At 25.6% G+C, this 20,295-nt stretch overlaps 2 protein-coding genes across 2 annotated transcripts in view; one reads left to right on the top strand and one right to left on the bottom strand.

Annotated features, from left to right (window-relative positions):
• The first annotated feature begins 7,823 nt into the window (after window positions 1-7,823).
• Window positions 7,824-20,295, top strand: part of LOC126265640 (uncharacterized) — a 72,959-nt gene continuing 60,487 nt past the window's right edge. The window contains exon 1 of the mRNA XM_049967713.1: window positions 7,824-7,918. The gene's annotated coding sequence lies outside the window, so the exon portion shown is untranslated. The remainder of the gene's footprint in view (window positions 7,919-20,295) is intronic.
• LOC109595488 (homeobox protein slou-like) lies at window positions 8,022-19,940 on the bottom strand. The gene is made up of 2 exons (XM_020010838.2): window positions 19,349-19,940; window positions 8,022-8,894 (listed from the first exon to the last, which is right to left on the bottom strand). Exons 1-2 carry the CDS (start codon window positions 19,884-19,886, stop codon window positions 8,386-8,388), a joined length of 1,047 nt encoding a protein of 348 aa, XP_019866397.2. The 5' UTR covers window positions 19,887-19,940; the 3' UTR covers window positions 8,022-8,385.

Below are 20,295 nucleotides of genomic sequence, written 5' to 3'. Positions count from 1 at the left end.
CTAAAGAATCTAAAGAATCTAAAGAATCTAAAGAATCTAAAGAATCTAAAGAATCTAAAGAATCTAAAGAATCTAAAGAATCTAAAGAATCTAAAGAATCTAAAGAATCTAAAGAATCTAAAGAATCTAAAGAATCTAAAGAATCTAAAGAATCTAAAGAATCTAAAGAATCTAAAGAATCTAAAGAATCTAAAGAATCTAAAGAATCTAAAGAATCTAAAGAATCTAAAGAATCTAAAGAATCTAAAGAATCTAAAGAATCTAAAGAATCTAAAGAATCTAAAGAATCTAAAGAATCTAAAGAATCTAAAGAATCTAAAGAATCTAAAGAATCTAAAGAATCTAAAGAATCTAAAGAATCTAAAGAATCTAAAGAATCTAAAGAATCTAAAGAATCTAAAGAATCTAAAGAATCTAAAGAATCTAAAGAATCTAAAGAATCTAAAGAATCTAAAGAATCTAAAGAATCTAAAGAATCTAAAGAATCTAAAGAATCTAAAGAATCTAAAGAATCTAAAGAATCTAAAGAATCTAAAGAATCTAAAGAATCTAAAGAATCTAAAGAATCTAAAGAATCTAAAGAATCTAAAGAATCTAAAGAATCTAAAGAATCTAAAGAATCTAAAGAATCTAAAGAATCTAAAGAATCTAAAGAATCTAAAGAATCTAAAGAATCTAAAGAATCTAAAGAATCTAAAGAATCTAAAGAATCTAAAGAATCTAAAGAATCTAAAGAATCTAAAGAATCTAAAGAATCTAAAGAATCTAAAGAATCTAAAGAATCTAAAGAATCTAAAGAATCTAAAGAATCTAAAGAATCTAAAGAATCTAAAGAATCTAAAGAATCTAAAGAATCTAAAGAATCTAAAGAATCTAAAGAATCTAAAGAATCTAAAGAATCTAAAGAATCTAAAGAATCTAAAGAATCTAAAGAATCTAAAGAATCTAAAGAATCTAAAGAATCTAAAGAATCTAAAGAATCTAAAGAATCTAAAGAATCTAAAGAATCTAAAGAATCTAAAGAATCTAAAGAATCTAAAGAATCTAAAGAATCTAAAGAATCTAAAGTTCCCTGAATCTGTAAATGATGACTGAGGAGTAGTATGAAGGATTGCACCCACTGGTGCTGCTGCAATATTTGTATCACCAATAATTTTTATCCCCGAAGTATCCTATTTGTAAATAGGTCGCATGGTGGTATGTTTAGTTGGGAGGTCCATTGGACTAAGATTTGATTTGTATCAATTTCTCCTCTATCCAATTTTTACCTTTTTAAATATTTACACAATCCAAATTTTACTCAACAACTTAATCCGTTTTCCCTCTCATATGTAAATTGTCGGTCTAAAATTTAATCACTCCCATCCGTAAAATAATTAACAAAATTGTCCAAAACACTCCGTCCCTTCCAGATAATTAATTCCTATCGGAGGCCAACACGACAACACGACAGACGCAACATCGAAAGTGGCAAGTCAAAGTATCCAATTATTTCGTTCCCGACATAAACGACTTTTACACCCTCCTAAGTGACATATCGAATTAACTAAGTAATGTATACTAAAATTGTGTTTCGGTTACCCGATCTCTTCGAATTATGATTTACGTTATGAGAAAATTGATTGGCCGCATCGTGTTACTTGATGAACGAAGTGGATCCCGGGCGTGCGATCATTTGGATATTGCCAATCGGGGAGATTACTGTATCGTGTTACCCCACCTGCATTTTTTTTTCCTACATTGATTGGTGATTTTACCCCGGGGCGAAAGTCGGGTAACCGACACGCTAAATTATTTGATAAATCGGAGATTCGATAAATTCGGTTGCACGGCTCTATTGACCGAAATTAATTTCATTAACTATTTCTATAGGCTGTGTAGTTTAGTTTTAATTACCAATTTGCTATTTATGATATTTACTAATTTGAACACGTTATTAAAATATAAATTTCCACACTCGAATCGCTTTAATTTTAATTAGACTTCACCGCTAATTACGACAATTCGAACAAACTGCGGCGTTGTGATTGTATTTATTGGGTATTGTCTACCGGAAAAGTGTTATAATTAACAATTTTTTTGGCAACATTCTACAAACAAGTTCCTGTCAATTTAAAAATTTTTGAAACTGAAGAAAAAAATAACCTCAATTTAGGCCTCTTCTTAACATTTTTGAATCTTCTTTTGAGACTCGAGAAGTCTTGCTTGTGCAGCTGTTTTTATTGACCAAAAGTTGTTTCTTTTTGGACTTTGAGTAAATTTTTCTAACACTATACAGTTGCATCGATTATTTTGGGGTGTCAGTCTACTATCATCAAAATATTTCTTGCCTTTTTCTAATGGTTTATTCATTGCAGTTTAATTACTAACTAGTCCATGTTTATTGCATAACGAGTTCGTATGTGTTATTACTTAATTTCTTCGATGGTACAAGTTGCAGGACAACTTTGACGTTGTTCATCTTCAATACATTTATTGTCACTCTTACACAAAACTACAATCATGAGACTTCACATCACTTTCAGCATCTTCCACCAAAAATGGTTTATATACAATGAGGAAAAAACTACTAAGAAAGCTCTAAAATAATATACAACGTGCTTAAAATTTGGAAACAGGTAAAACATATCAATTATGAATAAATTTATTTAGATAGATTATTTTATCATATTTTATTAAAAAATTTAATGTTTACAAAAAATATTTTTTCATTAATTTCAAATTAAAATTTGCAATATGAAAATATATTTTATTTTAATATTTAAATTTGTTAAAAAAAATGTTAAATTTATTTATTTTTTCAATGATTGTAACCCAATTTTTATCTGTTTTTTTTTTGTTGTTTTAACCGAAGTATTCCATTAAAAAATAATAATAATTTTAACAAAACATACCATTTTAATTTATTTATTAAAAAGTTTTTGGATATATTATTTATTATATTATTATTATATTTTGCTAAAAAATTTAATGTTTTATGTATATTTCTCCATTAATTTCTAATTAAAATTCGTAGTAGTGTTAAAAAATATTATATTTTAATATTTAAATTTAAAATTTATTTACTTTTCTTTGTTTTTAATATTTTTTATTTACCACCTTAATTTTAGAAACATCGAGTATATTTTGTAACTTTGAGTAAATTTTTCTAACACTATACAGTTGCATCGATTATTTTGGGGTGTCAGTCTACTATCATCAAAATATTTCTTGCGTTAAAACCTTTTTCTAATAGTTGATTCATTGCAGTTTAATTACTAACTAGCCCATGTTTATTGCATAACGAGTTCGTATGTGTTATTACTTAATCTCTTCGTTGACAGAAGTTGCAGGACAACTTTGACGTTGTTCATCTTCAATACATTCATTGTCACTCTTACACAAAACTACAATCATGAGACTTCATATCACTTTCCGCATCTTCCCTCAAAAATTGTTTACATACAATGAGGAAAAAACTACTAAGAAAGCTCTCAAATAATATACAACGTGCTTAAAATTTGGAAATAGGTAAAACATCCATTATGAATAAATTTATTTAGATAGATTATTTTATCACATTTTATTAAAAAATTTAATGTTTACAAAAAATATTTTTTCATTAATTTCAAATTAAAATTTGCAATATGAAAATATATTTTATTTTAATATTTAAATTTGTTAAATTTTTTTTTTTATTTTTTCAATGATTGTAACCCAATTTTTATCTATTTTTTTTTTGTTGTTCCAACCGAAGTATTCCATTAAAAAAATAATAATAATTTTAACAAAACATAACATTTTAATTTATTTATTAAAAAGTTTTTGGATATATTATTTATTATATTATTATTATATTTTGCTAAAAAAATTAATGTTTTATGTATATTTTTCCATTAATTTCTAATCAAAAATCGTAGTAGTGTTAAAAAATATTATATTTTAATATTTAAATTTAAAATTTATTTACTTTTCTTTGTTTTTAATATTTTTTATTTACCACCTTAATTTTAGAAACATCGAGTATATATTATAACTTTGAGTAAATTTTTCTAACACTATACAGTTGCATCGTTCATCTTCAATACATTCATTGTCACTCTTACACAAAACTACAATCATGAGACTTCATATCACTTTCCGTATCTTTCCTCAAAAATTGTTTACATACAATGAGGAAAAAACTACTAAGAATTGAGAGCTTTCTATATATAACCTGCTTAAAATTTGGAAACAGGTAAAACATATCCATTATAAATAAATTTATTTAGATAGATTATTTTATCATATTTTATTAAAAAATTTAATGTTTACAAAAAATATTTTTTCGTCAATTTCAAATTAAAATTTGCAATATGAAAATATATTTTATTTTAATATTTAAATTTGTTAAAAAAAATTAATGTTAAAAAAAATATTTTTTCAATTATTGTAACCCAATTTTTATCTATTTTTTTAAGTATTCCTATTAAAAAATAATAATAATTTTAACAAAACATTTTAATTTATTTATTAAAACGTTTTTGGATATATTATTTATTATTTTATTATTATATTTTACTAAAAAATTTAATGTTTTATGTACATTTTCCATTAATTTCTAATTAAAATTCGTACCAGTGTTAAAAAATATTATATTTTAATATTTAAATTTAAAATCTACTTGCTTTTCTTTGTTTTTAATATTTTTTATATTTTACCACCTTAATTTTAGAAACATCTAGTATAACATTGTAACACAAAAATGGTAAAATATATAAAAACTGATTAAAATAAATTATGAACCAAAAATGTGAATTACTTTTGGCAGCACAATATTAACATATTTCAATTTGCGTCGTCGTTCCGCCCCATACACAGAAAAAAAGACCGATCCAAATTGGACCCGTCCGATTCCGCGTTAACCCCCCGAGTTTGTATTTAATACGCATTTATCAAACAATCTACCGGAAAATTGTCAAAATTAAGGGGGAGACGCGTGCCCCAATTTGTTTACACGCACCACCGCTTCCGCATTAAATACCTAATCAATATTACGAAACATTTTTTTAAACCGTCGCTCAGAACCACGAGAAAGACGATTCTGGTGGTCCCGTCACACTTGACACATTTTCCCATGTTGCTGCCGAATTATTCGAAACGCGTTCACACTTTCCGTCGGCGCTTTTTGTCCGTAACAGATGTTGCCCGATCTTTAATTTCCCTTTGATATTTAATATGTTTAATATCTTGTGCGTAACCAACGACTATCAAACGTTGCAAGAAAAAACTGCCTGAAAACATTAAACACTTACATGTGTAAGACGAGAGGGTTTTTTAAGTTTTGGGACCGGTGAAATACGTATCCGCAATAAATAAATATATTTAGAAGCAATATAATTTGTAAACCTGAAACAATGTTAAGAAAAAATTGGCTATTTTAGGAGTATGTAAGAATTTATAGACGAAAATCGATTCATAGAGAATATTTTTGAATTATATTTATTCATACAGTCCTTAAATTTTGAAAATTTTTGTTAATTCAAAGAATAATATGTATTGTTTACATTACATTAGATATATTCATGTTATAAATTTATATTTTTTTTCATTAACTTCTAATTAAAGTTTGTAGCAATGTGAATTTTAATATTAAATGAAAATCTTGTTGGAAATGGTAGAAAAAATACTGTGAAAGTTACAGCTCTTAATATTAATATTAAGAGGTGCCGCATCGTAAATTTTAATTTTTCGTTTAAATAACACGGGAACGGTGTTCTCTTGGATTTTGAATTTTTTTAACTCTTGTTAGAGATAATATTTCAAAATGATCAAAACAGATTTTTATAGAACATTTAACGCTCTACAAAAAATGTCTCTTACCCTTTTTTGATATATTCATTTTTTTAAAAGTTATTTAACATTAAAGTTGGATTGATTTAAAATTTTGACATTTTTCTCATTTTCTGACGCAACCATCAACTTTATGGCAAAATTTTATATAACATTTTTTGTAGAGAATTCAATTTCCTATAATTTATCTCCGAAAAAGTTTTTGATATTTTTTACAGATAATAAGTTATCTAAAAATTTTATTAAATAAATGTTATTTTACTGCCTAAAATTAAGCATTTTATTTAAAAAAATAGATTTTTACTAAAAAAATTGATTGTTTATTATAATCAAAGTAGTATATATCGTTACACTTTACTATAATTTGGCAATTTTTTTCTGTATTCACTTATAACTAGTAATAAGTGTTTCACGAAAAATGAAGAGCAATTACAATACTATACAATAAATTCAAAATTAAATTAAATTAATACTCATTTCAAAATGGGCACAGTAAAGTAGTTCTAAAATAAAAATATATTTTTTGGATTTTTATTCTGAGTTTAACAATTTAATTATAAAATTTTTTTAATTGTATACATTTCTAAACATTTTACTGATTTCAATCTCATCATGTAATTTATTGCTAAATTTTATAATTTATTAATGATAAGAGTTTTATTATATTTTGTTACATATATTTAATGATTACAAGTTCTACTTTTATTTATTATTTTCTAATTAAAATTTGTAACAGTATTAAAATATATTTTATTTTAAAATAAATATTTATTTATTTTTCTAGGTGTTTATTAGTTTTAATATTTTTTATTTTGTTAAAAAAATTATATACATGTACACAAAAAATATTTTTCTATTTTAAATTTATGTAATTTTTCATTAATTTACAATTAAAATTTGAAGCACTATTAAAATATATTTTATTTTAATATGTAAATTTAATATTTATTTGCTTTTTTTGTTTTTATTTTCTTATTTTTAAATTGATAATTAAAATTATTTAGTGCAATAATAAATAATTCATTGAAATAAGTGCAAGGAGAATTTTTTATTTATTTCAAAACTATTTCATATTTTAATTTTTTTTATTGCATATTGTTAAACAAATTAATATTATATTTCATATTTATTTTTATTATTTTAATTAATTAATTTCATTTATATATTTTTTTAATTTATAATTCAAATTTATAGTTGTATTTAATATATTTTATTCTAATAATTAAATTTAATATTTATTTATTTTTAGTTTTTTTTTTTATTTTGTGTTATTTAGTTTGGAATATATACTATTTCTTCACATTTTACTGATTATCAGTTACATCTTACAAATTATTGTATACTATAATTTTCTATATATCAAATGAAAAGTTTATAAATTTTTAATTATTATTTTGTTTACTATTTACAATAATTTAATTTAAATAATATTATCTAGACTAAACTAAACAAACTTTTTTAAAATAATAATTGTAAAAATTTTTAATAATTCAATAAAAAAAATTATTTTGTGTATAATCACATATAAAATTAATTAAATTTTATTTATTTAGTCTTTAAGTAATTTCTATTTTTGAAAATGTGATTTAAATGTTTTGCAATAATTATTTAGGTCAATTATATCTTAATTATAATATTAATTGAACTGGATAAAATTATTTCTAATTGATTTTATACCAATTAGACTCGACTATTTCAATAAACTTTTACTAACTTAAATACCTTAAATATGAAATGTAAACTAAATGTTTTGCAATTTACAAGCGAATTATTAATAATATATCAATAAATTGGAATAAATTTGAATTCTCTATAAAATAAAGTTTAATTGTAATGAAAACATGAAATACATATGCTTATAGAGGGGTACCCGCGATTTAGGTAAAGAAGTTCCCTTCTATTTGTAATTTGTCAAATAGATTAAAGAGTGAACTTTTCATTTCTGACATAACCTAACTAGTGATAGTGCAGGTTGCTGTTGATCTTCGGTTAATCATACGTTTGTTATAACTTTTGTTGTGTTGGAATGTTTACACTCTATTATGAGGCAACAAACTGAGTCGGGAGGATATTAGTTAGTTAACACAGGCCGTGACAAGTAAATAAGGTAAGTTTTTTATCGTAGAGCTTTTAATACTTCCCTGTGGCTATTATGTGGTATAATCTTTATTATTATTTTGGTGAACAATAAAATAAGACAATCATTAATGTACGAAGTTATATTTTATTTACAAGAGAAATTTTACATACATCATTAATAAATACAGTTCTAAGTACATTCATTTTAGCATAATTTACAGGTAATTAGGTATTTGCACAAAACCCAGTTGAATTTTAGATATACATATTCGATATTAAATTGGCAAGTACCAATTCCTTATACCTACGCATATATACAATATGGCACAAGTCACATTGCCCCGGAGCAACGAAAACAATACATATATTTTATATATACAAAAACCTCGCATTGCCATAAACCTCGGAACAGCACAGAATGTACAAAAACGAGTCCAGTACGCAAACGAAAAAAAAAGAACTATATACAAATCCGCCGGTCATCTAGTTCAACTTTCAAGAGCCCAAATTGTGACCGTGGTTGGCCAGGTGGAAGTACGGCGTGTAGCCGGACGAGCTGGTGGCCTGCAACGGGTACACGCTGCCGTACGGCACGTGGTGCGAATACAACAGCCCGGAGTGCGTGTGGTGGCCGGGGAAGGCGGGAAAGCTGCCGCCCGAACCGACACTGGGCGGCGGCACCGTCGGCGAGTTCACGTCCATGCCCGGATTCTGTTTCTTCCACTTCGTCCGCCTGTTCTGGAACCAGATCTTCACCTGCGTCTCCGTCAGGCTCAGGCTGAGCGCCAGGTTCAGTCTTTCGCACACGCTCAGGTAGCGCGTCGTCTTGAACTTGTTCTCGAGCGCCACCAGCTGCTCGTAGGTGAAGGCGGTGCGGGCCCGCCGCGGCTTCCCCGTGTTCTGCGACTTCGAGTCGCCCTTCTTCTTCTTCGACAGCGGGTCCTTGAGGTCGTCGCTGATGTCGCTCTGCATGTCGTCGTCGTCGTCCGAATTGTGTTCCTTGCCTGCAGCAAAAGTTTTGGTTTAGTTATTTTGATGGGGGGAAACGTCGCCGATAGTATAATTGTCTAAAGCTAATAACAGTTAGAAAACAATAACGAAACAAGTTTGGGGAATCGTCGTCGAGATCGTGAACAACACCTAGTCGACATAAATACCCGGTGGCAAGCTTACAAGCGAACTCCCCGGGACGGGGAAACTTTCTAATTGGATCGGGACGTGATTGCTTAACTAATTCGCCAGCTCACTTTCGGATTTAGACACTTAGCGGAACTGTTTGGAAATTAATAAGCATATTTCAGGGCTTTTCTCCGAGACGAACTTGCCGAGAAACATTATCCGGCATTATTATGTTCCGGTTTAGAATTGCTGAATTTTGCTAATGATTTTGTATAATACTTAGAACGTGGTTGCAATAAATTTAAATTAATAATTAAAATAACATATATAAAAATATTTTTTTATATAACATACATGATAACATGAAACATGATTAATTAACAAAATAATCATTCATTTCATTGGAAATAATTTATTAAAAAGCACTGTTCAATTGTTATTCAATTACTTAAAATATCACTTAACATTTATTATATTAAATTTTCCACGGTAATAAAAATATAATTAATTAAAATTAAATTAAAATGAAAGACAAATAATTTTCGTCAGACTAAACAAATAATATATCATAATGCACAATATTAATCTGTTATTGGATTAGATCAGAAAATATTTACTTTGTAATACGTATATTATATTGTTATGAAGAATAAAATCGATTACAATGATTATTATCAATAAATATTCAAAAAAATTAAATTAAAATTTAAAAGAAATAATAATTGTCAGTAAACTTAACAAATCATATGCACAATATCATATGGTTATTGGATTTGTTTTTAAAAAATTATTTATAAGATAATATATTTTAAGACACAAAAATATTCTTTTGGAATCAATAATTTAGTATAAAAACTTAATTTTATAAATAATTAGTAATCATAATAAATTCAATAAGATAGACAAAAATTTAAATATGAAGTCCCTAGTTTGAATGGAGTATAGAGAGCACAATTGTTTGTTGTTTTTGATAAATTAAAATTATAAATTATAAATTTATATTTAAGAATAATTAAATTGATAAAATTATTTCACATGAGATATCAAAATAATAATAATAATAGGTTAAAAATAGGTTAAATTAATTTTTTATTAATATTTTTTAATGTTAAAAGATTATTGCATGTAAATATTTATACTGAATAAACAATATTTTTTATAAAACTTTGATTATTTTAAATTATTTTAGTATAAAAAATTAAATTTATAAATAATTAGTAATCATAATAAATTAAATAAGACAGACAAAATTTAAATATGAAGTCCCTAGTTTGAATGGAGTATAGAGAGCACAATTGTTTGTTGTTTTTGATAAATTAAAATTATAAATTATAAATTTATATTTAAGAATATTCAAATTGATAAAATTATTTCACATGAGACATCAAAATAATAATGATAATAGACTAATAAATTTAATGTTAAAAGATTATTGCATTTAAATATTTATACTGAATAAATAATATTTTTTATAAAATTTTGATTATTTTAAATTATTTTAGTATAAAAACTTAATTTTATAAATAATTAATGATCATAATAAATTAAATAAGACAGACAAAATTTAAATAAGTTCCTAGTTTGAATGGAGTATAGCGAGCACAATTGTTTGTTGTTTTTAATAAATAATAATAATAATAGATTAATAAATTAATTTTTTATTAAAATTTTTTAATGTTAAAAGATTATTGCATGTAAATATTTATACTGAATAAACAATTTTTTAAAAAAATTTTGATTATTTTAAATTATTTTACTACTAATTATTAAAGTATTAAATATTACATATGACGTATTAACATTTATTAAAAAAATGAGTTTTTAAATATTTTAATTGGCAAATATTTATTAATATCATATATTAAATTAATTAAATATTAACCTTTATTCAAATTTATACAAATTGAATGCTAATAACAACTAAACAAAAAAAAAGTCAAATTATATCAGACTTCTATAGTAATAAGTTATTATTTTGAAATAAATAACAGTCTCTATAAATATTTAAAACCATTATTTTAATAATTTACCACTTATACAATAAATTAATGGTCACTTTCGAATTTTAACTTCTCAAGTTAATTAAGTCAACATGATTGTTGTTAAATGATAATAATAAAAAGAAATTGTCAACATTGATAAAAATGTTAAGCTTTACTCAATTTTTGCAAAAAGCTTCTAATTGTTTCAATTCGACTTAAGTTTACTTCTCTTTGAGTTTAAATTCGTCTTTTTCTTCCTTCTTCATCTGGATCATTTGTTTTTGACATTACTTTTGGCATTTTCTGATTCCACAACTTTAATTCATGAATTAATTTTCGGTATTTTCTTCTTTCACTTTCTCTCAAACTATCTTCAACAACTATTCTTATAACGTGTCATTAGTATACATCAGAAAAGAGGAAGTAATGATGATAGAGATGAAGGAGGAAGAAAAACAAGAAATTAAAGTTAAAGGGAAGGAAGTCAAAGTCGAACTGAAACAATTGGAAGATTTATTGTTTATTATTTAAGTTTTATGAGGCTTAACTTATGATTTTGTGATTTTTCTTATTATCATTTAATAATCACAATCATACTCATAATAAATTTGATGAAAAGATGCAACAACCCGTTAATGTCGTTGTTACAATTACAAAGAATTCAAATGGGTCAGCTTCAGAAACCATTCACAGCCTAGGTTTGAAGAAAAAGGTAAAAAAAATGTGAAATATACTTCAAATATTGTTAAACGTGATGTTTTACAGAATAACAAGATTATTAGTTTCTGTCTTAGACTCTGAAAAATCAAATGCTTAAATAGGCAGGTATGGTCTCTATGAAAACAACTAAAACATCAGCAGTAAGTAAAAGAAACATGACACTAACGTAGTAACTTTTGAAGATTCTGATAATGTTGATGAAAAAAGTATATAATATATAATATATAATAATACTTCTTTAATAAAACATCACAAGAAAAAACATTTTATTTTGTGGCATTCATAAAACCCTCCACAAAGGATCATTTAAGCGCGGCCCTGATTAAACCGGTGAATATTTGATGTCCGACACGCCAGCCCCCCGCCGCCCGGGATCCGGAAACCGCAGAACGCGGCGCCCGCCCCACCCGGAAGCCCGGAAAAGGCCGAAGGCCGCGCCCGCCCAGCCCGGAAACCGGCACGCAACAATAGATCGCAATTAGAAAACCATCGGCAAGCACTAAATAATTGAAACGGAGTGCAGCGAAAGGAAAGGCGCAAAAGAGAGGCGGCTACGGCCGCCCCGTCCGTCGTAGGTGAGCCCCGCCGGTGGGCGGCGGGGTGAGCGCGGCGCGTCCCGTCCATAATTAATACATCTGCTTAAGGCTCCCGGCAAAACCAAAGGATTAATTACAAAGTTCACGGCTTGCTAACGAGCCCGGAGGCAATTACGCTAAGACTGTTAATTACGTGTCCCGGCCCGTTCGGTTCCGCGAGCCCGATTGCCCGCCGACGTTACTCCGCCTCCGAGCGCTCGATGCACGTTCCTTGCCGTTTATTGCCGTTCTTGCTCCCGGTTTTGCTTTCTTCGCGGCCACTCGAGGGGCTTGATAGAACGACGGGGGAGCGAGAATAACGGATGCGGCGAACAACTTTCCAACTCCGGAGCAATAACGAAACTGTGACAATTTTGTTACGTAAATAAGGGATGGCGTTTTAATAATTCATGATAATTTACTTACTGAATACAAACAATTTTTACACTATATTTTTTATAAAATAAAGTAATTGTTTTTGTATAGTAGTTTTTGATAATAATAAAATAATATTTAAAAGTGCATAATACAATGTTGTTTTTTTGTTTTTTAAACACCTTTTAATATTTTTTTACTGTATTATTATTTTTTTCATTTTATTACCACTAAAAATTTAAAAATATTAATTAAACTTTTAATCAAAAACTCAAGTATTTTAAATTTATTATATACAAAAATATAAAATAAAGTAAAAAATGTGAAGACATAGTTTCTTTTTTAAATAAAAATATTATGAATTATAAGGAAGATTTAATTTAAAAAAATCATTATTTTGATATTTTATGACATAATATTTGGGGGTATTCTAAATGAATATAATAAATTAAATTGAAATATTGTAAGAAATAATTTCTCAATTATATTATTCATTTTTAATATCAAAAATAATATTTGGAAGTATTTTAAATGAATAAAGTAAATTAAATTCAAATAGAATTAATATTTATTATTTATTAGATAAAAATATATAAAATAGAGTAAAAAATGGGTACACACAATTTTTTAAAATAAAATTATCACGATTTGTAAGGAATATTTATTTAAAAATTAATTTGATATTTTATAACATTGAAATAATATACAAAATTAAATTAATTTAAAGAAATTAGCCAAAAAATATAGAAAAACTGTTTCCCAGTTATTATATTGTCTATTTTCAGTGTCAAAATAATATTTGGAGGAATTTTAAATGAATAAAATAAATTAAATTCAAATAAAAGCATTTTAAATTTATTATATACAAAAATATAAAAGAAAATAAAAAATGTGCAAACATAGTTTCTTTTTTAAATAAAAATATTACAAATTATGAGGAATATTTAATTAAAAAAAATCATTATTTTGATATTTTGAGTTATTCTAAATGAATATAATAAATTAAATTGAAATAAAAGTATTGTAAGAAATAATAATTTCCCAAATATATTATTTATTTTTAATATCAAAATAATATTTGGAATTATTTTAAAATTACTAAAGTAAATTAAATTCGAATAAAAATAATGTAAATTTATTAGATAAAAATATATAAAATAGAGTAAAAATTGTGTACATACAATTTTTTAAAATAAAATTATCACCATTTCTAAGGAATATTTAATTAAAAAATTAATTTGATATTTTATAACATTGAAATAATATACAAAATTAGATTCATCTAATGACATTAGCCAAAAAATATAGAAAAACTGTTTTCCAACTATATTGTCTATTTTTAGGGTCAAAATAATATTTGGAGATATTTTAAATGAATAAAATAAATTAAATTCAAATAAAAACATTTTAAATTTATTATATACAAAAATATAAAATAAAGTAAAAAATGTGTAGGCATAGTTTCTTTTTTAAATAAAAATATTACGAATTATAAGAAATATTTAATTAAAAAAATCATTATTTTGATATTTTTTGTCATAATATTTGGGGGTCTTCTAAATGAATATAATAAATTAAATTGAAATAGTATTGTAAGAAATAATAATTTCCCAATTATATTATTTATTTTTAATATCAAAATAATATTTGGAACTATTTTGTATGTAAATTTATTAGATAAAAATATGTAGAATAGAGTAAAAAATGGGTACACACAATTTTTTAAGATAAAATTATCATGATTTGTAAGGAATATTTAATTAAAAAATTAATTTGATATTTTATAACATTGAAATAATTACAGAATTAGATTCATTTGATGACATTAGCCAAAAAATATAGATAAACTATTTTCCAGTTATATTGTCTATTTTTAGTGTTAAAATAATATTTGGAGGTGTTTTAAATGAATAAAATAAATTAAATTCAAATAAAAGCATTTTAAATTTATTATTTACAAAAATATAAAATAAAGTAAAAAATGTGTAGCCATAGTTTCTTTTTTAAATAAAAATATTACTAATTATGAGGAATATTTAATTAAAAAAATCATTATTTTGATATTTTATGATGTAATATTTGGAGGTATTCTAAATGAATATAATAAATTAAATTGAAATAAAAGTATTCTAAGAAATAATTTCCCAATTATATTATTTATTTTTAATATCAAAAATAATATAAATTTATTACATAAAAATATATAAAATAGAGTAAAAAATGTGTACACATAATTTTTTAAAATAATATTATAACGATTTGTAAGGAATATTTAATTAAAAAATTAATTTGATATTTTATAACATTGAAATAATATACAAAATTATAGTCATCTAATGACATTAGCCAAAAAATATATAGAAAAACTGTTTTCCAGTTATATTATCTATTTTTAGTGTCAAAATAGTGTTTGGAGGTATTTTAAGTGAATAAAATAAATTAAATTCAAATAAAAGCATTTTAAATTTATTATATACAAAAATATAAAAAAGCAAAAAATGAGTAGACATAGTTTGTTTTTAAATAAAAATATCACGAATCATGAGGAATATTTAAATATTCATAAATCATTATTTTGATATTTTATGACATAATATTTGGAGATATTTTAAATGAATATTATAAATTAAATTGAAATAAAAGTATTGTAAGAAATAATAATTTCCCAATTATATTATTTACTTTTAATATCAAAATAATGTTTGGAACTATTTTAAATGAATAAAGTAAATTAAATTCAAATAAAAATAATGTAAATTTATTAGATAAAAATATATAAAATAGAGTAAAAAATGGATACACACAATTTTTTAAAATTATCTCGATTTGTAAGGAATATTTAATTAAAAAATTAATTCGATATTTTATAACATTGAAATAATATACAAAATTAGATTCATTTAATGATATTAGCCAAAAAATAAAGAAAAACTGTTTTCCAGTTATATTGTCTATTTTTTGTGTGAAAATAATATTTGAAGGTATTTCTAAATGAATAAAATAAATTAAATTGAAATAAAAGTATTGTAAATTTATTAAATATAAATATATAAAATAAACTGTAGAAGGGGATATAAATAATTAATGAAAAAAATATACATTTATTTACATTTTGGCTGAGATAAAATATATAAAGTAATTTTTTTCAACAAGTACAAAATAAATTAAAAAAGTAATTTTATAATTTTTGAATATTAATCATTAATTTCGTTGTGAGGAATATTTAATAAAATATATTATTTTTATATTTTATTACAGTAAAATAGTTAAAATATAAAAGAAGCAGAGTTATTCTTAATATAAAATTAAGAGAAAAAATTAATTTGCCAATACTAACAGTCATAAACAGTGAAATAAAACGTGAAGAAATAAATTTAGCGTCCAAAGTGGATCCATCAAAGCCGCGACAACCGCAACAACGTCCCCGCGATCGAGCTTCGAGCCGACCCCGGAAAACAACACACGCATCCCGACGCGCCAACCGTGAAAGCACCCCCAGATCCGGTCGCGTACGCCGTACAGAGCGGGGCAGGGCGGCAGCGGCGGCGGCGGCGGCCTCGGCCACCGATTTGACTGACGGTGTCGAATTAATGCCGGAAAATCCGTACGGCCGCGCGGGCCGTCGGTAATTCGAGAACATCGCCGAAATCAATACCTAACAACCCGACAAATGTGTTAACCACATTCATTTGCCCGCTCACCGCCGAAACAATGCGCTGCGGTGGCGGCAGCGGCGGCGGCGCCCTCCTCCACCTCCTCCCCCACGCCGTTGCTCCCGTACGCCGATCCCGGGATTAGGCTCCAAACAACCTAGTCCCGATCGGTAGCCAATCAAAATATACGGGGGACCCGGTGCATCGCCGACGGCTCCGGTGTTAATTGATCCGGTCGCGTGTCGTCCGGTCGTTTACGGGATCGGCGGATCCGGTACGCAAGCAACGGCACGTGCCCGTACATACATAAAAACATACCTGTTCATGTTTATATTTACTATAAATAATGTAATTATTTGATGAAAAAGACAAGAACCGAAGGTTAAATAAATAAAACAATTAAAGATGCAAATAATCTACAAACAAACCATTTATTCTGTTATGTATTTAATAAATTAAGTATTTAAACTTTGCATAAATTTAATTAGGCTCATGACATTTTAACTATTTCGTAATAAAACTATTATTATTCCTGGTGACAAGACAGCAGTAATGATATGACTATTAAAATAGACTGTGAAATGATTTAAATCAATTCTTTATAAATTTTCTTTGCAGTTTATATGTTTAAAATATTATTTTACATACATTAGTTAATGAATATTATGGTTTAGTACATTTAAAAAATTAAAGAATAATTATGTAACAATTATTATGAGTATTATTTATTGTCAGTACAATGATAATGTATATTAATTATCAATTATTATTGTGATTTCATCAATTAATTAGTATTAGCCATAATTAATTATTATTAAATTTCATTACCTTAATTTAAGGATTATATAATTTGAAATATTGTGGTAAAATAAATCAGTTTTCTAAATATTATTAAGTGAATCACATATTTTATATTTTAATCTGACAATATCTACAATTATAATAAAATAAAAATAGAAATTTATTATTCTATCATTAGTAATTGTCAAAATTATAAATTATAATCATTTTAAATATTATTTTGAATAATTATTAATTTAAAATAATTTTGTGAATTTTCAAAATTTTAAAAAACTAAACTAAAAGTATATACAAAAATTGTGTTATTTTAAACTGTATAACTTTAATTATATACACAAATATTTTATATATTATTTTAAAGAATTTTTTATTCTTTTTTATAATTATTTTATTTATTTATTAACTATAAAGAAATCTCGTTTCAAATATATGATAGTTTTGAAACAAAATATTCAAAATATAAATAATCTTTTTTAATTTATAATTACAACTTTAAAAAAACTGTCTGAATTTTCAAATTACTTGAATAAATATTACTGTAAATAAATGTAACTTAAAATATAATTTTAAATCAAAATATTAAAAATGCAATTACATATAATTTTAAAAAGTAAATTGAATTTTTAAAATTATGTCTTTTAAAAATTGTATATAAAAATTGAGTCACTTTACAAATTTTTAATTTCAGAAATGGTAATTAAGAATTATATAAAAATTATTTATATTTATATATATTTTTAAATTATTTTATATACAAATTTGTAAAATGTAATGATTAATTTAACGTAATAAAAATTCTTTTAATTATATACTTTAATATCATCCACAAAAATAATTAAATAATAATATAATGTAATAATAATTTCAAATTATATATAATGTATATTTACAATTTTAAAAAGTACTTGATTGATAATAATTGATATGTTCCTGAAAAAATAGAAGTATTTATGAAAAATATAATTTTAAATTATATAGATTAATAATAAAGATTTTTTAATTATGCAATTTAACATAAAAAATAATTAATTTACTAGATAATAGTATAATATAATATATTTCAATTTATATATATTTCATTGTTTTGAGGTAACTTTTATACATAAATTAATAATAATTATTTTATTTATAGTATTTATTTTGTACATATAAATGTAATTTAAACATAACTTTAAAAAATACAATAATATTAAAAATATAAATATATCTTTTTTTAAATATATATTCATAATATTAAAAATTATTAATTGAATATGTTACTGATAAAAATAGTGTTTAATAATTTCTGCACATTATGAAAAAAAAAAAAAAAATTATAAATTAATAAATTATATATATTTTTTTTTAATTTAAAAATCTTTATATATAGGTAAATATTAAATATTTAAACAGTTATTTTAATTAGAGTATTTATTAATTATAAATAACAGTGCTTTAAAAGTAGTTTTAAACCAACAACTACATTGTTTCACAGTATTTAAAAATATTCTCAAAAAAATTGTTGAATTAATAATTGTTAAAGAAATGTTAACTGTAATATTTTAAAAATTTTGTTTAAAAAATGTGGATTTTGTTTAATTTATCTTATTCCAACATTTTATTCTCATAGTAAAAGCAGCAGTAAAGTAAAAGATAGTTATAATTTGTAGTAATATCAATATCAGTAATAAATATATCATTGCATATTATTGTAACAAATTTATATTGCATTAATAACCATTGTTTTACACATTCCATTTTATATAAATTTATGTATTCATTACAGCATTTAATTAACAACAAATTAGTAAAATTAAATGTATAATAAAATTTAATTATCCCATCGGATTTCCAAAGCAACCAGTGGCGGAAGCAAAATTACATCTAATTAGACAATACATTTAATTTAATTAACGTAATCCGAATGTTTAATCAATATTTTACAATTGTGCTTTTTAAATTAAAATCTATGAAAACATGTTGTATTTTTTTAAAGAGGATTACAATTCTACAGATTTTTATTTGTTAAATCGGTTTTTAAGAAAGTTGATTGTTCTTGTAATTGTTAAATTTTTTGGAATATTGGTGGTTAAATAATTGTAGCAAAGATGAAATCTAGAAGATGACTAGTAGATGTTAAAGTTGTTATATTAATCGAATCATCATAAATCTCTAAAATTTTAAGGTTCCAACTTCATTTCATCCAAATATCTTGCCATTAGAAATTCAATTTAGAATTTTGATATGAACTGACCTGTTTCGCTTCCTTCGTAATCTGGCGAGCCCCTGGACCCATCGAGCGGCTTCCAACAACAAATCCCATCACTATAAACCGACTGTCTACCAGTGAACTTATTCGGATCCAAAATGTTCTCGACGGAGAACGCCAATCGTCTGTTGGGATGCGAAACGACCGACGGACTCCGGTCCCTCGGACTGTCCGACCTACTAACATCACTACAAACACTCTCCGACCGCTTCATCTCGTCCTTGAAGCTCGTATAGTCACTGTTCGAGTCGGTCTTCGACGAATTGACCAGATTCTCGAAGGACGTGTACTTCTCCTGACGTCTAGTCAAATCGACAGGACACAATGCGTCGTCGTTCTCCACGTCCACGTTCAGGTCCTCCTCGTCCGTCTTCTCGTTGTCGCACATCTCCGCGTCACGCGAATCGTCGCACATCCTCTTCGGCTGCAGGAAGACCTGCGGCTCCGACTGCTTCTCGGGCAACACCAGCTCCTGGCTCTTGTGACTGTTCGAAATGATCCGTTCCATCATCAGCATTGTCATCTTGCGTAGCGTGGTCACTGTGACGGTAGCATACTTGTTGACGTCCGTCGCATGCAATCGGCTCTAATGGGCTTCGTGTGCTTGCCACTCGTAGAGGGAGATTTTCGGCTACTGATTTGATCCGCTTCGGATCCGGTTCACACAGAATGGCGAGCTAAGAATCGCAGCATCCCGCCGCGGTGGGGGAACGACGTCGCTATTGGAGCGACGCCGCCGTCCGATTGGTCCCGGCAGATCTGGGGGCGTAGCCCGTTTAAATGCGGAGAGCCACTTTATTTGCTTTGTAATTATGAATATGTTTTGGAATAACAAAAGAAGCGGGTAGGGAAATTATCAAGCCATGATTGTTGGGCATATTTTGGGACAAAAGCTCTTATTTAGAGTACGCTGATGAAACAATTTAAATTTA

The sequence above is a fragment of the Aethina tumida genome, chromosome 5, assembly GCF_024364675.1.
Source record: "Aethina tumida isolate Nest 87 chromosome 5, icAetTumi1.1, whole genome shotgun sequence".
Lineage (NCBI taxonomy): Eukaryota > Metazoa > Arthropoda > Insecta > Coleoptera > Nitidulidae > Aethina > Aethina tumida.
The sequence above is the reverse complement of the archived record's forward strand: the minus strand, read 5'-3'. Positions and strand labels throughout refer to the sequence as shown.

Coding starts and splice junctions, on each gene's coding strand:
- LOC109595488 (XM_020010838.2), bottom strand. CDS start 19,886: ATGACAATGCTGATGATGGAACGGATCATTTCGAACAGTCACAAGAGC. Junction 8,895..19,348: donor TTACGAAGGAAGCGAAACAG/GTCAGTTCATAT, acceptor CTTTTGCTGCAG/GCAAGGAACACAATTCGGAC.